Source organism: Salvelinus alpinus, chromosome 5 (genome assembly GCF_045679555.1).
Source record: "Salvelinus alpinus chromosome 5, SLU_Salpinus.1, whole genome shotgun sequence".
NCBI classification, from domain to species: domain Eukaryota; kingdom Metazoa; phylum Chordata; class Actinopteri; order Salmoniformes; family Salmonidae; genus Salvelinus; species Salvelinus alpinus.
This window is the reverse complement of record NC_092090.1, coordinates 57,126,489-57,149,611: the sequence shown is the minus strand read 5'-3', so window position 1 is coordinate 57,149,611 and position 23,123 is coordinate 57,126,489. Positions and strand designations below refer to the sequence as shown.

General features: G+C 43.4%; 1 protein-coding gene across 1 annotated transcript in view; it reads right to left on the bottom strand.

Moving 5' to 3' along the window:
• Positions 1-23,123, bottom strand: part of LOC139576368 (metal transporter CNNM4-like) — a 60,748-nt gene that overhangs the window by 22,567 nt on the left and 15,058 nt on the right. Inside the window, exons 2-4 of the mRNA XM_071402413.1 lie at positions 19,053-19,196; positions 18,565-18,705; positions 17,593-17,762 (exon numbers count right to left, since the gene is read on the bottom strand). Of these exons, the coding sequence (XP_071258514.1) occupies positions 17,593-17,762; positions 18,565-18,705; positions 19,053-19,196 (455 nt within the window). The remainder of the gene's footprint in view (positions 1-17,592; positions 17,763-18,564; positions 18,706-19,052; positions 19,197-23,123) is intronic.

The following is a 23,123-nucleotide window of genomic DNA, read 5'->3' as shown; positions in this document are numbered from 1 at the left end:
TTTTTTTGTCTTCCTGTTTTGACTGCGTTTGAGCCTGATGATTACTGAAAAAAACGCGCGAACAAAATGGAGGTTTTTGTATATAAAGAGACTTTATCGAACAAAATAAACATTTATTGAGTAAATGAATGTCTGCTGAGTCAACCATATGAAGATCATCAAAGGTAAGGGATTCATTTTATCTCTATTTCTGACTCTGACTGTTCTACTTGGCTGGTTACTGTTTGTAATGAATTGTCTAGTGGGCTATGTTCTCAAATAATCGTAAGGTATGCTTTCGCCGTAAAGCATTTTTTAAATCTGACACAGTGGTTGGATTCACAAGACGTTCATCTTTAAACCTATGTAAAATATGTTTTGTTTTCTGAATTTTTATAATGAGTATTTCTGTATTTGAATTTGGCGCCCAGCAGTTTCACTGGCTGTTGAAGAGGTGGGACGCTAACGTCCCTGTCACGCCCTGGCCTTAGTTATCTTTGTTTTCTGTAATATTTTGGTTAGGTCAGGGTGTGACAGGGGGGATGTTTGTGTATAGTTGTCTCGTCTGGGGTGGTTGTATGGTATAGGGGGTTTTGGTAGAGTGTATGGGTTTGTGTTGAGTGTAGGTGTCTAGGTAAGTCTATGGTTGCCTGAATGGTTCTCAATCAGAGACAGCTGTCATTCATTGTCTCTGATTGGGAGCCATATTTAAGGCAGCCATAGGTAGTAGGCTGTTGTGGGTAATTGTCTATGTGTAGTGTTTAGTGTCAGCACTATTTGTTTGAATAGCTTCACGGTCGTCTGTTTGTTGTTTTTGTTCGTTTGTTTCGTCTTCATAATAAAGAAGATGTCTTTCTATCACGCTGCGCCTTGGTCCACTCTGCCTCATTACGACGATCGTGACAGTCCCACATACCCAAGAGAGGTTAACAACCAAGGTGTCATTGTAAGCTGATGATACATGTTGTTTTCTTTTAAATCCACAATCTGGATACCTCCACAGCCTCATAGAGGATCTAGATAATTGTTCTAATTACTCTGGATTACAACCAAATTAGGATAAGTGTACTATATTACATTTTGGATCACAAAAAAATAAAACTTTTGTTACCGTGTAGTTTACCAATAAAATGTTCTGGCGGTGAAGTGGACATACTCAGTATTCATATCCCTCCCCCCAAAAAATTATCTCACTGCAATGCATTTTAATAGAAAGTTTGCAGAAGTAGTTAAGAACTTGCTACCATGGAAAGGAAAATGTAAAAATCACCCTGATTAACTCTTTAGTCATATCCCAGTTTACCTGTTTTCTTTTGGCCTTTGCGTACACCGTGCGACTTGTTTTTTAAGTTATATGAATAAAATATTACATTTTATTTGGAACAGCAAGGCAGACAAAATTGAATGGGCCTATTTATATAATGAATATGAATTCGGAGAGCAGAAATGATTAAAGCATTAGATCTCTCAGTAAAGGCTTCAGTAATACAAAAGTTATACTTAAATCCGAACTGGTTGTTTAGCAGATTAGTAAGAATGTCTCAATCTGTGAAAATCGAACCCTAAATGTTGTTTCAAGCAGTCAACTCACGTCTGTGTGTATTCCTCAGAGATCCTAGAACGTAGCCAGACTCCACTATATCCTTAGGGGTGTAGTATATCCTATAGGACACCAAATTTGGTCAGAGAGCGACGCCTTCACTGCACGCCATTGACGCGGCCGATCTTCACTTGATCGACTCTAAAAAATAAAAAATAAAAAATTATTTGTATTTTCTTCTACCAGGGATTGTTTTTGGGATTGTTTTAATCTTACGGTATAATCTTTGTAAATTATATCATAAATAGGACTGGTGGAGTTATGTCACACATGCAGCGAACAAAAATATATGGAAATGTCTGCTCTACTCAAAATTGCAACTCTCTAATTGCAGCATTACTGCAAAAATGGAAGAGGCAAGTTGAAGGGGAAGAAAGTAAGGAACTCGTCTGTTGGCCCTGCATTAAAGACCAAAATCGATTAAAGAAAATAGTGATAAATTACAAATGATACCAGTTTAATTTAAGGACCAGAAAATTGACATTTACATGGAGCTAACTCCATAAATAGCAGTGCTGGGTGATTTAAACAGTCATAGTCAATCGATCAATAATATAATAATACTCTTAGCAAAAAATGTTATCTTTAATTTACAATCGTTAGAAACTATGAGAATAGAAAGGTTCAGAACTTTTGTGAAACATCACAGTACAGTTGAAAAATACATAGCAGATTCAAATCAAAACTGGATGGTCTTCAGAGATAGATGGGAGGGGTTGAGGGTAGCTGAAGGATGGGACTAAAAATAAACAGAAGTAACAAACAAAAGTAACACAGTAAATCATACTGTGTCCGTAACATTTGTATAAACTCTGCAAAAAAAGAAACGTCCTCTCCCTGTCAACTGCGTTTACTTTCAGCAAACTTAACATGTATAAATATTTGCATGAACATAACAAAATTCAACAACTGAGACATAAACTGAACAAATTCCACAGACATGTGACTAACATAAATGGAATAATGTGTCCCTGAACAAAGGGGGGGGTCAAAACTAACAGTCAGTACCTGGTGTGGCCACCAGCTGCATTAAGTACTGCAGTGCAGTCTCCTCATGGACTGCACCAGATTTGCCAGTTCTTGCTGTGAGATGTTACCCCCCTTTTCCACCAACGTTCCCAGACATTTCTGGGGTGAATGGCCCTAGCCCTCACCCTCCAATCAAACAGGTTCCAGACATGCTCAATGGGATTGAGATCCGGGCTCTTCGCTGGCCATGGCAGAACACTGACATTCCTGTCTTGCAGGAAATCACGCACAGAATGAGCAGTATAGCTGGTGGCATTGTCATGCTGGAGGGTCATGTCAGGATGAGCCTGCAGGAAGGGTACCACATGAGGGAGGAGGATGTCTTCCCTGTAACGCTCAGCGTTGAGATTGCCTGCAATGACAACAAGCTCAGTCCGATGACGCTGTGACACACCATCCCAGACCATGACGGACCTTCCACCTCCAAATCGATCCCGCTCCAGAGTACAGGCCTCGGTGTAACGCTCATTCCTTCGACGATAAACGCGAATCCGACCATCACCCCTGGTGAGACAAAACCACGACTCGTCAGTGAAGAGCATTTTTTGCCAGTCCTGTCTGGTCCAGCGATGGTGGGTTTGTGCCCATAGGCGAAGTTGTTGCCGGTGATGTCTGGTGAGGACCTGCCTTACAATAGGCCTACAAGCCCTCAGTCCAGCCTCTCTCAGCCTATTGCGAACAGTCTGAGCGCTGATGGAGGGATTTTGCGTTCCTGGTGTAACTCGGGCAGTTGTTGTTGCCATCCTGTACAAGTTCCGCTGGTGTGATGTTCGGATGTACTGAACCTGTGCAGGTGTTGTTACACGTGGTCTGCCACTGCGAGGACGATCAGCTGTCCGTCCTGTCTCCCTGTAGCGCTGTCTTAGGCGTCTCACAGTACGGACATTGCATTTCATTGCCCTGGCCACATCTGTTGTCCTCATGCCTTCTTGCAGCATGCCTAAGGCACTTTCACGCAGATAAGCAGGGACCCTGGGCATCTTTCCTTTGGTGTTTTTCAGAGTCAGTCAAAAGGCCTCTTTAGTGTCCTAAGTTTTCATAACTGTGACCTTAATTTTTTTTCTTTTTTTCACCTTTATTTAACCAGGTAGGCAAGTTGAGAACAAGTTCTCATTTACAATTGCGACCTGGCCAAGATAAAGCAAAGCTGTTCGACACATACAACAACACAGAGTTACACATGGAGTAAAACAAACATACAGTTAATAATACAGTAGAAAAATAAGTCTATATATAATGTGAGCAAGTGAGGTGAGATAAGGGAGGTGAAGGCAAAAAAATACAATATAGCAAGTAAAACACTGGAATGGTAGATTTTCAGTGGAGGAATGTGCAAAGTAGAGATATAAATAATGGGGTGCAAAGGAGCAAAATAAATAAATAAATAAATACAGTAGGGAAAGAGGTAGTTGTTTGGGCTAAATTATAGATGGGCTATGTACAGGTGCAGTAATCTGTGAGCTGCTCTGACAGCTGGTGCTTAAAGCTAGTGAGGGAGATAAGTGTTTCCAGTTTCAGAGATTTTTGTAGTTCGTTCCAGTCATTGGCAGCAGAAAACTGGAAGGAGAGGCGGCCAAAGGAAAAATTGGTTTTGGGGGTGACCAGAGAGATATACCTGGTGGAGCGCGTGCTACAGGTGGGTGCTGCTATGGTCACCAGCGAGCTGAGATAAGGGGGGACTTTACCTAGCAGGGTTTTGTAGATGACCTGGAGCCAGTAGGTTTGGCGACGAGTATGAAGCGAGGGCCAGCCAACGAGAGCATACAGGTCGCAGTGGTGGGTAGTATATGGGGCTTTGGTGACAAAACGGATGGCACTGTGATAGAGTGAGTCCAATTTATTGAGTAGGGTATTGGAGGCTATTTTGTAAATGACATCACCGAAGTCGAGGATTGGTAGGAAGGTCAGTTTTACAAGGGTATGTTTGGCAGCATGAGTGAAGGATGCTTTGTTGCAGAATAGGAAGCCAATTCTAGATTTAACTTTGGATTGGAGATGTTTGATGTGAGTCTGGAAGGAGAGTTTACAGTCTAACCAGACACCTAGGTATTTGTAGTTGTCCACATATTCTAAGTCAGTGCCGTCCAGAGTAGTGATGTTGGACAGGCGGGCAGGTGCAGGCAGCGATCAGTTGAAGAGCATGCATTTAGTTTTACTTGTATTTAAGAGCAAATGGAGGCCACGGAAGGAGAGTTGTAATGGCATTGAAGCTCGCCTGGAGGGTTGTTAACACAGTGTCCAAAGAAGGGCCAGAAGTATACAGAATGGCGTCGTCTGCGTAGAGGTGGATCAGAGACTCACCAGCAGCAAGAACGACATCATTGATGTATACAGAGAAGAGAGTCGGTCCAAGAATTGAACCCTGTGGCACCCCCATAGAGACTGCCAGAGGCCCGGACAACAGACCCTCCGATTTGACACACTGAACTCTATCAGAGAAGTAGTTGGTGAACCAGGCAAGGCAATCATTTGAGAAACCAAGGCTGTCGAGTCTGCCGATGAGGATGTGGTGATTGACAGAGTCGAAAGCCTTGGCCAGGTCAATGAATACGGCTGCACAGTATTGTTTCTTATCGATGGCGGTTAAGATATCATTTAGGACCTTGAGCGTGGCTGAGGTGCACCCATGACCAGCTCTGAAACCAGATTGCATAGCGGAGAAGGTATGGTGGGATTCGAAATGGTCGGTAATCTGTTTGTTGACTTGGCTTTCAAAGACCTTAGAAAGGCAGGGTAGAATAGATATAGGTCTGTAGCAGTTTGGGTCAAGAGTGTCCCCCCCTTTGAAGAGGGGGATGACCGCAGCTGCTTTCCAATCTTTGGGAATCTCAGACGACATGAAAGAGAGGTTGAACAGGCTAGTAATAGGGATGGCAACAATTTCAGCAGATAATTTTAGAAAGAAAGGGTCCAGATTATCTAGCCCGGATGATTTGTAGGGGTCTAGATTTTGCAGCTCTTTCAGAACATCAGCTGACTGGATTTGGGAGAAGGAGAAATGGGGAAGGCTTGGGCGAGTAGCTGTGGGGGGTGCAGTGCTGTTGACCGGGGTAGGGGTAGCCAGGTGGAAAGCATGGCCAGCCGTAGAAAAATGCTTATTGAAATTCTCAATTATAGTGGATTTATCGGTGGTGACAGTGTTTCCTATCTTCAATGCAGTGGGCAGCTGGGAGGAGGTGTTCTTATTCTCCATGGACTTTACAGTGTCCCAGAACTTTTTTGAATTTGTGTTGCAGGAAGCAAATTTCTGCTTGAAAAAGCTAGCCTTGGCTTTTCTAACTGCCTGTGTATATTGGTTTCTAGCTTCCCTGAAAAGTTGCATATCACGGGGGCTGTTCGATGCTAATGCAGAATGCCATAGGATGTTTTTGTGTTGGTTAAGGGCAGTCAGGTCTGGAGAGAACCAAGGGCTATATCTGTTCCTGGTTCTACATTTCTTGAATGGGGCATGCTTATTTAAGATGGTGTGGAAGGCATTCTTAAAAAATTACCAGGCATCCTCTACTGACGGGATGAGATCAATATCCTTCCAGGATACCCCGGCCAGGTCGATTAGAAAGGCCTGCTCGCTGAAGTGTTTCAGGGAGCGTTTGACAGTTATGAGTGGAGGTCGTTTGACCGCTGACCCATTACGGATGCAGGCAATGAGGCAGTGATCGCTGAGATCTTGGTTGAAAACAGCAGAGGTGTATGTAGAGGGCAAGTTGGTTAGGATGATATCTATGAAGGTGCCCGTGTTTACGGCTTTGGAGTGGTACCTGGTAGGTTCATTGATAATTTGTGTGAGATTGAGGGCATCAAGCTTAGATTGTAGGATGGCTGGGGTGTTAAGCATGTTCCAGTTAATGTCGCCTAGCAGCACGAGCTCTGAAGATAGATGGGGGGCAGTTCACATATGGTGTCCAGAGCACAGCTGGGGGCAGAGGGTGGTCTATAGCAGGCGGCAACGGTGAGAGACTTGTTTTTAGAGAGGTGGATTTTTAAAAGTAGAAGTTCAAATTGTTTGGGTACAGACATGGATAGTAGGACAGAACTCTGCAGGCTATCTTTGCAGTAGATTGCAACACCGCCCCCTTTGGCCGTTCTATCTTGTCTGAAAATGTTGTAGTTAGGGATGAAAATTTCTGAATTTTTGGTGGTCTTCCTAAGCCAGGATTCAGACACGGCTAGAACATCCGGGTTGGCAGAGTGTGCTAAAGCAGTGAATTAAACAAACTTAGGGAGGAGGCTTCTAATGTTAACATGCATGAAACCAAGGCTATTACGGTTACAGAAGTCATCAAAAGAGAGCGCCTGGGGAATAGGAGTGGAGCTAGGCACTGCAGGGCCTGGATTCACCTCTACATTACCAGAGGAAAATAGTTTCAAGGTATAATATACAGACAAAGGTATGGTAGGATGTGAATACAGTGGAGGTAAACCAAGGTATTGAGTGATGATGAGAGAGATATTGTCTCTAGAAACATCATTGAAACCAGGTGATGTCATCGCATGTGTGGGTGGTGGAACTGAAAGGTTGGATAAGGTATAGTGAGCAGGGCTAGAGGATCTACAGTGAAATAAGCCAATAAACACAAACCAGAACAGCAATGGACAAGGCATATTGACATTAAGGAGAGGCATGCTTATTCGAGAGATCATAAGGGTCCAGTGAGTAGAGGTTGGTTGGGGACACGGCGATTCAGACAGCTAGCCGGGCCATCGGTAGCAAGCTAGCATAGGATGGAGGTCTGTTTTTAGCCACCTCATGCGTGATGGGCGTCCAGGTAACGTCGCGACAGAGGTGCCATTTGGATAACTCCCTCGGGCAGATAACGCGGGTAGTCCAGTCGTGAAGGCCCGGTGGGGCTCCGCATTGGCAGTAAAACGGGACCGGATAGATGATTGTAGCCCAGGAGTGGCTGATGGAACTCTTCAGCTGGCTAGTCCGGAATAATTGATGATTGCTCCGGGATCGACGTAAGCCAATAGACACACGGGTAGCAGCTAGCTAGCTGCGAAATACAGGTGTAAATGTCCAGAGCTTGCGGTTGAAATCCAGGGATATGGAGAAATGGAGAATGGAGAAAAATAGGTCCGGTATGTTCTGGTCTGAGTCGCGTTGTACAAAAGTGGTGATAGATTTTCGAGCTAAAGGAATAGCTGATGACCACAAACCGTGGTTAGCTGAAATACTAACGTTAGCCAGTAAACTGGCTAGCTTCTGGTTAGCTTCTGGCTAGCTTCTGGTTAGCTTCTGGCTAGCTTCTATTGTGGATTTCAGATTTGAGGTAAATAATACTTTTTTTTTTTTAATTGGTGAGGCAGGTTGCAAGAAAGTCTTTTGAAGTTGAGTTTTTGGAAAATAAAATATATAAAAGATATGCGAAGAAAGGTGTAAATATATATATACGGGACACGACAAGACGAGGACAAAAAGACGTCTGACTGCTATGCCATCTTGGACAATTGCCTACCGTCTGTAAGCTGTTAGTGTCTTAACGACCGTACCACAGGTGCGTGTTCATTAATTGTTTATGGTTCATTGAACAAGCATGGGAAACAGTGTTTAAACGCTTTACAATGAAGATCTGTGAAGTTATTTGAATTTTTACGAATTATCTTTGAAAGACAGGGTCCTGAAAAAGGGACATTTCTTTTTTTGCTGAGTTTAGTGTGTATAAACTGGAATTGGAACCCTAAGTGTTGTTGTTCATTAGTTTACTCCAATTAGGGGAACAGTGGTAGGGTTATGGGAAAATAATGAAGTAAAATATATTGAAAAATATATATATATTATATATAAAGTACCAGTCAACATTTTGTACACACCTACTCATTCAAGGGTATTTCTTTATTTTCATTATTTTTTACATTGTAGAATAATAGTGAAGACATCAAAACTATGAAATAACACATATGGAATCATGTAGTAACCAAAGAAGTGTTAAACAAATCAAAATATATTTTAGATTTTAGATTCTTCAAAGTAGCCACCCTTTGCCTTGATAACAGCTTTGCACACTCTTGGTATTCTCTCAACCAGCTTCACCTGGAATGCTTTTCCAACAGTCTGGAAGGAGTTCCCACATATGCTGAGCACTTGTTGGCTGCTTTGCCTTCACTCTGCGGTCCAACTCATCCCAAACCATCTCAATTGGGTTGAGGTCGGGTGATTGTGGAGGTCAGGTCATCTAATGCAGCACTCCATCACTCTCCTTCTTGGTCAAATGGCTCTTACACAGCCTGGAGGTGTGTTTTGGGTCATTGTCCTGTTGAAAAACAAATTATAGTCCCACTAAGCGCAAACCAGATGGGATGGCGTATCGCTGCAGAATGCTGTGGTAGCCATGTGTAACGGCAGCCTTCCCTCTCTTCACTAGAAGAGAGAGTGTAGCAGGGATCGGACCAACACGCAGCATAGCCAGTGCTCAACATGTTTAATTAAACGAAACAGTGAACACTTACAACGATACAAAATAACAAAAAGTGGCAAACCGATACAGTCCTAGCTGGTGCAGACAAAACACAAAGACAGGAAACAACCACCCACAATCCCCAACACAAAACAAGCCACCTATATATGATTCTCAATCAGGGACAACGATTGACAGCTGCCTCTGATTGAGAACCATATTAGGCTGGACACAGAAACAGACGAACTAGACACACAACATAGAATTCCCACCCAGCTCACGTCCTGACCATCACTAAACAAGCAAAACACATAAGAACTCTGGTCAGGACGTTACACCATGCTGGTTAAGTGTGCCTTTAATTCTAAATAAATCACAGACAGTGTCACCAGCAAAGCACCCCACACACCAGCACACCTCCTCCCCCATGCTTCATTGTGGGAACCACACATTCGGAGATCAGGATGCTCTCGATTGTGCATCTGTAGAAGTTTGTGAGTGCTTTTGGTGACAAGCCGAATTTCTTCAGCCTCCTGAGGTTGAAGAGGCGCTAACTGACCCCTGTCTCTTGCATTTGATGCTTCCTGTTTTCAAGCAATGTGAACAGAAACCAGGAGATTGAGATCTTGAGACCATGATTCCTTTATTATTTGTGAGATAGTGCTCAGCTTTTTCATATTGTCAGCTCAGGGATTCAAATTAGCAACCTTTTTGTTACTGGCCAAACGCTGTAACCTGCTAGGCTGACTGCCACCCCTGATTGGAGAGAGTTTCCGAGGTGTGTGTGTGCTAAGCCCTTGTAGGGGTCAGAGCTCTCCGTCAGCCAGTTATGACCCCTTCACTGGGGGGTCAGGAGCATGCATGTGCGTGTGTGTTTTGCTCTCCCCTCTCCAATCAGTTTTCAATTGCCACACAGGCACCTCAGACCTAGCAAAAATACATTTCCTGCGAAACATTAAGTAGCCATTTTGAGTCAACATCAATGTCAGATTCACCTCTGGGGGGTCCTGAGTGTGTGTGTCACTGCTGAGAAACCATGCAGAGAGATCATCAATAACAACACACACACACACTCGCAGGCAGGCAGGGAGGCACAGACGAAAGCACACACATGCTTTATTACTTCATTTGGATCCAAAATGTACCATTGTGAGTAAGCTTGAGTAAGCTTCAGTAAGCTTGTGTGAGACTAGTTAACATAGGCTACACACACACACACACACAAACAGAAAAACAAACAACCAGAAATGTTTATAGACATACGTAATGGTTAGTACCAGGATAGATGCACACGCGCCCGCCCGCCCACACACACACACACACACACACACACACACACACACACACACACACACACACACACACACACACACACACACACACACACACACACACACACACACACACACACACACACACACACACACACACACACACACACACACACACACACACACACACACACACACACACACACACACACACACACACACACACAGCACTGACTCACTGACCATGCCTGCAGGACTGTCGTTCCTCTTTGCTATGGTTTGAGAACAGAAATACTGGTGGTTGTTGTTACTGCATATCATTGGATATCCTGCAATAATTGGCTGTTGAGACTAGCGGTCGAATGAAGATTGGGGCTCCCATGCATATTCTCTTTCATAAACAAATGCAGCCCACACACACACAAACACACACACACACACACACACACACACACACACACACACACACACACACACACACACACACACACACACACACACACACACACACACACACACACACACACACACACTGTACATTTCCGAGAACAACCAATTCATTAATTCGTGACCACACAGGTCATAATTCTACAAACACAGTTACTATAGGCACCTCATGATGTGTACAAACATATGATTACACAAAATTAACCAAATATCTCCTCTTTCCATCTCCTCTCTGTTCCCCTCTTTCTTTTACAGGCAGTCCAATCCCCCTGTAGGAGTATAACATTATTTGCAAGAGCAACAATAAACAATGAGTGGAAATTCCCATTCCATCTCCTAACATTCTATTGTTGGCAACATGGCTTTGCATGTTGACAGTGTTGCTCTCCCACCCTTAAACATAGCTCTATGGATTATTCCACCTGTGGGGTCTACTATGTCCCCCACTGGGTGTATACCATCATCATAAGTGAGGGGTGGGGAGGCGAACAAGTTGCTTAACAATAACTGGATTACTGGCCCTGGATAATGACTATTTGGGGACCCTAATGCCATAAATGACTTATGTGAAAAACTATGGGGTGGGGGGTTGGGTGTGTGTTTCTAGTGTGTGTACACAAAGTGGGGCAGAGGCTGGCTGGGGGGTTAGAGGGGGGTTGGTATTTTTCGCCTTAGCACAGCTCTACAAGACCCGGCCCATCACAGCACAGCTCAACTAGACCCCGGTCCATCACAGCACAGCTAAACCAGACCCGGCCCATCACAGCACAGCTCAACCAGACCTGACCCATCACAGCACAGTTCTACCAGATCAGGCCCACCTCAACTCAGCCTAGCTCTACACAGCACCGACCACTACCCTAGGGTCTATCAAAACACTGTCGAGGGTAGTGCACCACATGATGCAGCCCACACCATGTATCATTCACATCATCAGCCCTCATATGCTGAGAGTTTGGAGCGTCTGCAGCCACACTGCCCTCCACACCACCCTCCTCCTCATTCCCCCCACAACCGCCCTCCCAGGCTAGTTTTGGTTAACTTCCTTACTCCCATCCCCAGGACAGGCCCAAGTGGTGGGGATAGGCAACAACACATTCCACACGCTGACCCTCAACACAGGGGTCCCTCATGGGTGCGTGCTTAGTCCCCTCCTGTACTCCCTGTTCACCCACGACTATGTGGCCAAGCATGACTCCAACACCACCATTAAGTTTGCCAATGACAGACGGTGGTAGGCCCGATCACCGAGGATGATGGGACAGCATGTAGGGAGGTGGTCAGAAACCTGGCAGTGTGGTGCCAAGACAACAACCTTTCCCTCAACGTGAGCAAGACAAAGGAGCAGATCGTGGACTACAGAAAAAAGAGGGGCTGTAATGAAGCTGGTTAAGAGCTTCAAATTGGTGTCCACATCACTAAGGACCTATCATTGTCCAAACACACCAAAGCAGTCATGAAGAGGGCACGACAACGCCTTTTCAGGAGGCTGAAAAGATTTGGCATGGGACCTCAGAGCCTCAAAAAGTTCTAAAGCTGCATTATCAAGAGCATCCTGACTAGTTGCATCACAGTTTGGTATGGCAACTGCTCGGCATCTATCCTCAATGTGCTACAGAGGGTAGTGTGTATGGCCCAGTACATCACTGGGGCCAAGCTTTCTGCCATCCAGGACAGAGGAAGGCCCTAAAAATTGTCAAAGACTCCGGCCACCCAAGTCCAAGATGGTTCTTTCTGCTACCGCATGGCAAACGGTACTGGAGCGCCAAGTCTGGGAAAAAAACCTCAACAGCTTAACAGCTTCTTCAAATTCCTTGGTGTCCACATCACTAAGGACCTATCATGGGCCATAATACTGCTGAACCGTTAAAACTTCTTCGGGATCGGTGGAAACGGGACGGTTGAGCTAATGTAGGTTATGCGATTAACATAAGGTTGTAAGTAACAAGAAAATTTCCCAGGACATAGACATATCTGATATTGGCAGAAAGCTTATATTCTTGTTAATCTAACTGCACTGTCCAATTTACAGTAGCTATTACAGTGAAAGAATACCATGCTATTGTTTGAGGAGAGTGCACAATTTTGAACATGAATAGTTATTAATAAACAAATGAGGCACATTTGGGCAGTCTTGATACAAAAATTTGAACAGAAATGCAATGGTTCATTGGATCAGTCTAAAACATTGCACATACACTGTTGCCATCTAGTGGCCAAAATCTAATTTGCACCTGGGCTGGAATACTACATTAGGGCATTTCAAAAATGGTATAAATGTTTTTTTCTTTGTATTATCTTTTACCAGATCTATTGTGTTATATTATCCTACTTACTTACACTGTATTCGGAAAGAATTCATACACCTTCCCTTTTCCACATTTTGTTACGTTACAGCCTTATTATAAAATGGATTTGAAAAATATTCTCAATAAACACACAATACCCCATAATGACAAAGCGATAACAGGTTTGATATTTTTTGCTAATTTGTAAAAAATGCAAAACAGAAATACCTTATTTACATTTACAAGTATTCAGACTCTTTGCTATGAGACTCGAATTTGAGGTGCATCCTGTTTCCATTGATCATCCTTGAGATGTTTCTACAACTTGATTGGAGTCCACCTGTGGTAAATTCATTTGAATGGGCATGATTTGGAAAGGCACCCACCTGCCAATTTAAGGTCCCTCAGTTGACGGTGCATGTCAGAGCAAAACCAAGCCATGAGGTCGAAGGAATTGTCCACAGAGCTCTGAGACAGGATTGTGTCGAGGTACAGATCTGGGGAAAGGTCACAAAAAAAATTGTAGCATTGAAGGTCCCCAAGAACACATTCTTAAATGGACAAAGTTTGAACCTTCAATGCTGGACCTGAAAATAGCTGTGCAGCGACAGTCCCCATCCAACCTGACAGAGCTTGAGAGGATCTGCAGAGAAGAAAGGGAGAAACTTCCCAAATACAGGTGTGTCAAGCTTGTAAAGTCATACCCAAGAAGACTCAAGTCTAAAATCGCTGCCAAAGGTGCTTCAACAAAGAACTGGGTAAAGGGTCTGAATACTTACTGTATGTAAATATGATATTTCAGTTTTTTCTTTTTAATACATTTACAACAATTTCTAAAAACCTGTTTTGGCTTGGTCATTATGGGGTATTGTGTGTAGATTGGTGAGGGAAAAAAATATTTCATACATTTTACAATAAGGCTGTAATGTAACAAAATGTGGAAAAAGTCAAGGGGGCTAAATACTTTCCAAATGCACTGTACATATAGTATATATACAGTATCAGTCAAAAGTTTGGACACACCTACTCATTCAAGGGTTTTCCTTTATTTTTACTATTTTCTACATTGTAGAATAATAGTGAAGACATCAAAACTATGAAATAACACATATGGAATCATGTAGTAACCAAAGAAGTGTTAAACAAATCAAAATATATTTTAGATTTTAGATTCTTCAAAGTAGCCACCCTTTGCCTTGATGACAGCTTTACACACTCTTGGTATTCTCTCAACCAGCTTTACCTGGAATGCTTTTCCAACAGTCTGGAAGGAGTTCCCACATATGCTGAGCACTTGTTGGCTGCTTTGTCTTCACTCTGCAGTCCAACTCATCCCAAACCATCTCAATTGGGTTGAGGTCGTATGATTGTGGAGGCCAGGTCATCTGATGCAGCACTCTATCACTCTCCTTCTTGGTCAAATAGCCCACACACAGCCTGGAGGTGTGTTGGGTTATTGTCCTGCTGAAAAACAAATGATTGTCCCACTAAGCTCAAACCAAATGGGATGGCGTATCGCTGCAGAATGCTGTGGTAGCCATGCTGGTTAAGTGTGCCTTGAATTCTAAATAAATCACTGACAGTGTCACCAGCAAAGCACCCCCACACCATCACACCTCCTCCTCCATGCTTCATGGTGGGAACTACACATGCAGAGATAATCCATTCACCTACTCTGTGTCTCACAAAGACACAGTGGTTGGAACCAAAAATCTCACATTTGGACTCATCAAAACAAAGGACAGATTTCCGCTGTTCTAATGTCCATTGCTCGTGTTTTTTGGCCTAAGCAAGTTTCTTCTTATTATTGGTGTCCTTTAGTAGTGGTTTCTTTGCAGCAATTCAATCATGAAGGCCTCATTCACGCAGTCTGCTTTGAACAGTTGATTTTGAGATGTGTCTGTTACCTGAACTCTGTGAAGCTTTTATTTGGCCTCTTCAGCAGAGGAAACTCAGGATCGTCCTTTCCTGTGGCGGTCCTTATGAGAGCCAGTTTCATCATAGCGCTTGATGGTTTTTGCGACTGCACTTGAAGAAACTTTAAAAGTTTTGAAATGTTCTGGATTGACTGTGTGGTGGAATTATTGTAATCAAAAGGAGAGACTTTTAGATTTCTTGAAAACAATCAAACTTTATTATTTAACTACTGCAGTAATGGAGCTTGTCGGTAATCACCCCTGGAGGTGATCAATGAGAACTCAACGAGCTGGTTTGAGCCACAGCATTTTATAGCAAAGTCCATCCTCCTTCAATCTACATGACAAACAACAGATGTATGGAATTGGTCACAAGGTTAAAATGTCTATGAAATATACTTATAATTCACATCAGATAGTATCTGCTGTAAAAACTGTCCTTATTGTGTAGAGACCAGCGTCTGGCCTCACAACTCCATACTGGAGCCATCTCCCCGTGGTACCCTGTACAGAAACATTAACTCATGCTCTGGAATGCGGTATCACCCAAAGACATCGTAAATCTCCGGTCAGTGTTAAATCTCCCCCTTTCAGTTCACACAGACACAATAGAGTTATAAGAACCTTTAACCCATAATATTGCAATTATTCTCTCACAACTGACCTTCATGTCTTAAAGTAATGATGGACTGTTGTTTCTTTTTGCTTATTTGAGCTGTTCTTTCTATAGTATGGACTTGGTATTTTACAAAATAGGGCTATCTTCTGTATACCACCCCTACTGTGACGTTGGTATGAAGAGATTCGGGAGACAGGCGCAGGAATGCGTAATAGTTGTTTTTATTAAGCCCAAATTATGGCGTGCCGTGTAAAGGTACGGGGACGAAGACCAAACAAGAACGCAACAAAACACAGGGTAGAAACCCAAAACAAAAGAGCGAGGAGTACCTCGAATAAATAACACACGCACACAATGTGGTAAACGGAACGAGACCGTAATCATCTGCGCAATCCACAATGGCACGAAAGCCAAAACACACAGCACAGGTACTCACACGCACCAACGGACATTGCAACAATAATCGACAGCACCATGGTGAACAAAGGGCACGTACATACAAATACAATCAGTGGGAATAGGGGCCAGGTGTGCGCAATGAAAGATCCAGAGGGATCCATGACACATACCTTGTCACAACACAACTGATTGGCTCTAGTGCATTATGAAGGAAAGAAATTCCACAAATTAACTTTTAACAAGGCACACCTGTTAATTGAAATGCATTCCAGGTGACTACCTCATGAAGCTGGTTGAGAGAATGCCAAGAGTGTGCAAGGCTGTCACCAGGACAAAGGGTGGCTAAAACTTTTTTGGTTACTGCATGATTCCATATGTGTTATTTCATAGTGTTGATGTCTTCGCTATTATTCTACAATGTAGAAAATAGTCAAATTATAGAAAAACCCTTGAATGAGTAGGTGTGTCCAACCTATATATATTTTTATATATATTACGTGTGTATTTTCTGTAATTTATGTAATTCAGGGCTCATCCGTAAAAGAGACCTTGGTCTCAGTATGACTCCCTGATTAAATCAAGTTAAAATATAAATAAAATAAAAAATAAAAAATGGTGTTTTGATACACAGATAACTGACAGCATGGTGTCTTCTCCTCCCCCCCATTTCCATCTCTCTTTCTCCCTTACACAAGAGGGATCAATTACTGAAGGCCAGGCCCCTCTGGACCCAAATATGTCTTTCTCTTTCTCCCCCCCCATCCCTTCCTTCCTCTGCACTTACACTCTCTCGCTCCACCCTCCCCTCTCTCGCCCACTGTTCACCACACACCATGCCCTCTCCAGGAGCCCCCAGTACCTTCCGCTCCATCCCTTGCAGCCTCTAACCTCCTGCTGCAGTACCAGCTGCACTAACGCTACCCCCTGACTATACCCCCTGCCCTGCCCAGCATCTCAATAGTCTAAAGTGGCCTCCTCGTCTCTTCTCCTCTGCTTTATCTGCACGGAGATGAATATACAGGCTTGGGAGCGCAATATGTCGAAGAGAATGTAGGTGTGAGTCCAAAGCCGGCATTTTAACCTTTTATTTAACTAGGCAAATTCTTATTTACAATGACGGCCTAGGAACAATAGGTTAACTGCAATGTTCAGGTGGCAGAATGACAGATTTTTACCTTGTCAGCTCAGGGATCTGATCGAGCAACCGTTCGGTTACTGGCCCAACGCTCTAACCACTAGGCTACCTGCCGCCCCAAAATGTATAGGCTCCCTCTGGGTTAGTGTTGTTACACAAAAAGCTTCCCTCCATCAACCCAGTTCATTGTTGAATAAGGGTTGGACCCTTTTGTGACCCCCGTCGAGACAGGACGGGGAGCTGCCATTTGTGACATGTAGCAGGGATGTTAGAGCGTGTTGCTCAGACCTATATAGTCCAGTATGAATAGAGTAAGCAATGACTAGTGAACTAACAAAGGAGGAACCTTTCAGGTGGGAATTTGATGTAGCATGTGATTCGGTTGGTGCACAGAAACCATGTTGGAACAGAATTAACCTGTTAGTTGTTTGTTATACTCGTTTGTAGAGGTTATAAAAGAGTTGAGGGAGAAAAAGAGAGACAGAAAGAACAATCGACCATTGAGAGGCCTTACCTGCAATAAGAGTATGAAGTAGTCAACTGCCTTCCCTCTCTGGTAGACATAGTGTTGAGGACAGCGTTTGTCACTGTCATTAAACTTGATCTCCTGGATCACGTCTGGGTGTCTTAGAATCCTCAACAGAACCTTGTCTGAGATCTGGGACGGGCTGAACAACGTCACCTCTGGATGAGGTAGGGAGATAAATATATTGTACATACAACATGTAAGGTACGTATATGCATGTATGAGATCTGGTATGGGCTAATTAACCTCTGGATGGGAGAGAGACTTGCAGTATATTAGACATATATTATAGACACAGACATATATAAGGCTGTGGTTTATCACAGCTATATATTGAATTGAAATGATCCAATGATAAAGTAGTCCAACAATATACTGCTTGTCTTTATGACATGATGACATGATGTCAGCAACATCACAGAGACATAAAGACAGAGAGAGAGAAGCGACAGAAAGAGAGGAGACAGGAGGATGACAGCATCAGAGAGTGGTGAGATAGACTGATATAGACACTGAAACAATCCCAGTAGTGACAAAAAGAAAAGACAACAAGACTTGTAGAGGCAGACACAGACAGGCATGCTGTAACACTGCTCTGTCTATTATTTTAGAGAAAGAGGTAAACGCAACGGCATTCTCGCTCTAGCTGACAGCATGCTACAACAGACCCCATGACTAGTGGTGCATCATTTATGTAATTGAATCAGTGAGTAGTGAATCATTTATGTAATTACATTCAAACAGGTTTGAGAATGTTTCATTTTTACAATGAATGTTTAATACCTGCAGGAATTGAAACTATGACCTTGAGTTGTAACCGTATCTTACCAACTGAGAATCACATACTATATGGTGATTCTATAGTGCATGTGAGTGTTTTGCTTTGTATGGTGTGGTTGGGAGGTTGATTGCCCCAACATGTCATTATTTTGGTTGGTGGGCAGGGTCACATGTTCTAACCTGTAGTCAGGAAGCGGTGAGCGGCCAATAGCAGTTGAGGGGAGATCTTGACTTTGGATTCGCTCTCGCTCTGTTTGAAGGCAGAGAAGTTCCTCTTGTTCTTATTGGGTGCCACCTTTTTCCTGTTTCTGCTGTTGTCAGCTGGGAGGGAGAGAGACAACATAAAGGACAGGTCAGAATCAGAGATACATCCTTATGTCTTATTTTTAAAACCAATAACAGCCTTTTCTAATACCCTTTTCACACTATCCATCCTGAACCTTACTGAACCATACTGTGGTGACAATTCACATTGTCCATTCCAGCATGGTGGATGCATAAGCAGGTGAGCAAAGTACAGCTCAGCTTTGTTTGGCTCAGTAGTGTGAAAAGGGTATAGCTTGTATCTATTATTTCAGTGCAAGTAATACATGTGTTACAGGCTCACATGACATAAAAGCGAAGATGTAACAAACGTGTTATGAGTGTGTTACATTTTATAGACTCACTGTAGAGGTCAGACTCATCCAAGATCTCTGATTTGATGATCTCCTCGATGACGTCTTCCAGGGTGACCAATCCCAGCACCTCGTAGAACGGATCCCCCTCCCCCTCGTCATTCACCTTCTGAACAATGGCCAGGTGGGACTTACCTAGAGAGAGAGAGAGAGAGAGAGAGAGAGAGAGAGAGAGAGAGAGAGAGAGAGAGAGAGAGAGAGAGAGAGAGAGAGAGAGAGAGAGAGAGAGAGAGAGAGAGAGAGAGAGAGAGAGAGAGAGAGAGAGAGAGAGAGAGAGAGAGAGAGAGAGAGAGAGAGAGAGAGAGAGAGAGAGAGAGAGAGAGAGAGAGAGAGAGAGAGAGAGAGAGAGAGAGAGAGAGAGAGAGAGAGAGGAGTTGATCAATATTACAGGCCAAAGTTAATGTCCATGGTATGTTAGAGCCATACATGATGTTGTCACTGCCTCCAGGACAGACTTCTAGTCACCAATATCCTTATTAAAATATCATTGTTAACCTACGTTAATGCTAAGTTAATGCTAAAGGGCCAGTATGACTGCATTAAAACAACTACCCGCCCAAGCCCAATTTTACCATTCACTCCTCTGCTTGCCCTGCTTTGATCGCTGACAAGATGTTGATGTGTATCCGTATCTGTCATTAAGACTGTCTGTAGCTGGACTTTGGCCACGGTCACTCTGTTACAGTACAGCAAACACATCCTAACACAGTGGTATTCAATGTCGGGGTCCCGACAGCTAGTGGGGTCGCAGGGGAACTGCAGTAGGGTCACCAAAATGTTTTAGGAACAAAAAATGTACAGTACAGATTATTGTATGGGTAAAAAAAAACTGACATTTTGGAGAAAGATCATTTGAAAGATACAGTTTCATTGAGTAAATGTATTTATTAGTATCTTTTCATTTTGATACATACATTTCCATTAAAATGGGCAAAAATTGTTTTTTTAGCAAAAAAAACTACTTCTCAAGCAATCATTTTGTTAGGACTGTCTGGGAATGGTCTTCGGAGGGGAGAACTGAAACTGAGCTGTTATTGGCAGAGAGGTTCGTCACTCTCTTTGTTATTGGTCTATTAGCAAATTTACCACATGGTGATGTCACCATGGAAAACAGAAAAACTCTGGCCCATGCAAACCTGCTAATTAGAAGGTCCTGTGTAGATTGTATTTTCAACCAGCAACTACACTACATGACCAAAAGTATGTGGACACTTGCTCGTCGAACATCTCATTCCAAAATCAATGGCATTAATATGGAGTTGGTCCCCTTTTGTTGCTATAATAGCCTTTACTCTTCTGGGAAGGCTTTCCATGAGATGTTGGAACATTGCAGAGACTTCCTTCCATTCAGCCACAAGAGCATTAGTGAGGTCGGGCACTGATGTTGGGCGATTAGGCCTGGCTCGCAGTCGGAGTTTCAATTCATCCCAAAGGTGTTCGATGGGGTTGAGGTCAAGGCTCTGTGCAGGCCAGTCAAGTTCTTCCACACTGATCTCGAGAAGAAAAAAAATCTGTATGGACCTCACTTTGTGCACAGGGACATTGTCATGCTACAACAGGAAAGCCCTTCCCCAAACTATTGCCACAAAGTTGGAAGCACAGAGTCATCTAGAATGTCATTGTATGCTGTAGCGTTAAGATTTCCCTTCACTGGAACTAAGGGGCCTAGCCTGAACCATGAAAAACAGCCCCAGACCATTATTCCTCCTCCATCAAACGTTACAGTTGGCACTATGCAATGGGGCAGGTAGCGTTCTCCTGGCTTCCGCCAAACCCAGATTTGTCCGTCGGACTGCCAGATGGTGAAGCGTGGTTCAGCATGCCAGGGAACGCGTTTCCACTGCTCCAGAGTCCAATGGCGACGAGCTTTACACCACTCCAGCTAACGCTTGGCATTGTGCATGGTGATCTTAGGCTTGTTTGCGGGTGCTAGGCTATGGAAACCCATTTAATGAAGCTCCCAACAAACAGTTATTGTACTGACGTTGCTTCCAGAGGCAGTTTGGAACATGGAAGTGAGTGTTGCAACCGAGGACAGACGATTTTTACGCGCTACGGGCTTCAGCACTCGGCGGTCCCGTTCTGTGAGCATGTGTGGCCTACCACTTTGCGGCTGAGCCGTTGTTGCTCCTAGACATTTCCACTTCACAATAACAGCACTTACAGTTTACCGGGGCAGCTCTAGCAGAGCAGACATTTGACAAACTGACTTGTTGGAAAGGTGGCATCCTATGACAGTGCCAGGTCCACATACTTTTGTCACTGAGCTCTTCAGTAAGGACATTCTACTGCCAATGTTTGTCTATGCATGGTTGTGTGCTCGATTTTATACATCTGCCAGCAACATGTGTGGCTGAAATTGCCAAATCCACTCATTTGAAGGGGTGTCCACATACTTTTGTATATATAGTGTTTCAGGAAATAACACTGACCATATTTTGTCACACTTTTACAGTGTTAATTTAATCAGCTGGTGTACAATATGATTAAAAACACACAGGAAAAACATAATTCTGACTGCACTTGGCAGCTTGTCGTCTATCCAAAGGCCCAGATATTTGTAAGCAGGGACATGATTAATTTGGCCACACACAAGACAGAATACAAAAGACAGACATAAGTCTAAACCTCTCTCTCTCTCTCTATCTCTCTCTCTCTCTCTCTCTCTCTCTCTCTCTCTCTCTCTCTCTCTCAATTCAATTCAATTCAATTCAAGGGGCTTTATTGGCATGGGAAACATGTGTTAACATTGCCAAAGCAAGTGAGGTAGATAATATACAAAAGTCAAATAAACAATAAAAATGAACAGTAAACATTACACATACAGAAGTTTCAAAACAATAAAGACATTACAAATGTCATATTATATATATGCAGTGTTGTAACAATGTACAAATGGTTAAAGCACACAAGTTAAAATAAATAAACATAAATATGGGTTGTATTTACAATGGTGTTTGTTCTTCACTGGTTGCCCTTTTCTTGTGGCAACAGGTCACAAATCTTGCTGCTGTGATGGCACACTGTGGAATTTCACCCAGTAGATATGGGAGTTTATCAAAATTGGATTTGTTTTCGAATTCTTTGTGGATCTGTGTAATCTGAGGGAAATATGTCTCTCTAATATGGTCATACATTGGGCAGGAGGTTAGGAAGTGCAGCTCAGTTTCCACCTCATTTTGTGGGCAGTGAGCACATAGCCTGTCTTCTCTTGAGAGCCATGTCTGCCTACGGCGGCCTTTCTCAATAGCAAGGCTATGCTCACTGAGTCTGTACATAGTCAAAGCTTTCCTTAAGTTTGGGTCAGTCACAGTGGTTAGGTATTCTGCCACTGTATACTCTCTGTTTAGGGCCAAATAGCATTCTAGTTTGCTCTGTTTTTTTGTTAATTCTTTCCAATGTGTCAAGTAATTATCTTTTTGTTTTCTCATGATTTGGTTGGGTCTAATTGTGCTGTTGTCCTGGGGCTCTGTGGGGTGTGTTTGTGTTTGTGAACAGAGCCCTAGGACCAGCTTGCTTAGGGGACTCTTCTCCAGGTTCATCTCTCTGTAGGTGATGGCTTTGTTATGGAAGGTTTGGGAATCGCTTCCTTTTAGGTGGTTGTAGAATTTAACGGCTCTTTTCTGGATTTTGATAATTAGTGGGTATCGGCCTAATTCTGCTCTGCATGCATTATTTGGTGTTCTACGTTGTACTCTCTCTCTCTCTCTCTCTCTCTCTCTCTCTCTCTCTCTCTCTCTCTCTCTCTCTCTCTCTCTCTCTCTCTCTCTCTCTCTCTCTCTCTCTCTCTCTCTCTCTCTCTCTCTCTCTCACTCTCTCTCTCTCTCTCTCTCTCTCTCTCTCTCTCTCTCTCTCTCTCTCTCTCTCTCTCTCTCTCTCTCTCTCTCTCTCTCTCTCTCTCTCTCTCTCCTTCAGATATACTACATATTCTATCCACATACAGTCCATAATGTCTACATCCCATCCCATCCCATCTCCACACACACACACACACACACACACACACACACACACACACACACACACACACACACACACACACACACACACACACACACACAC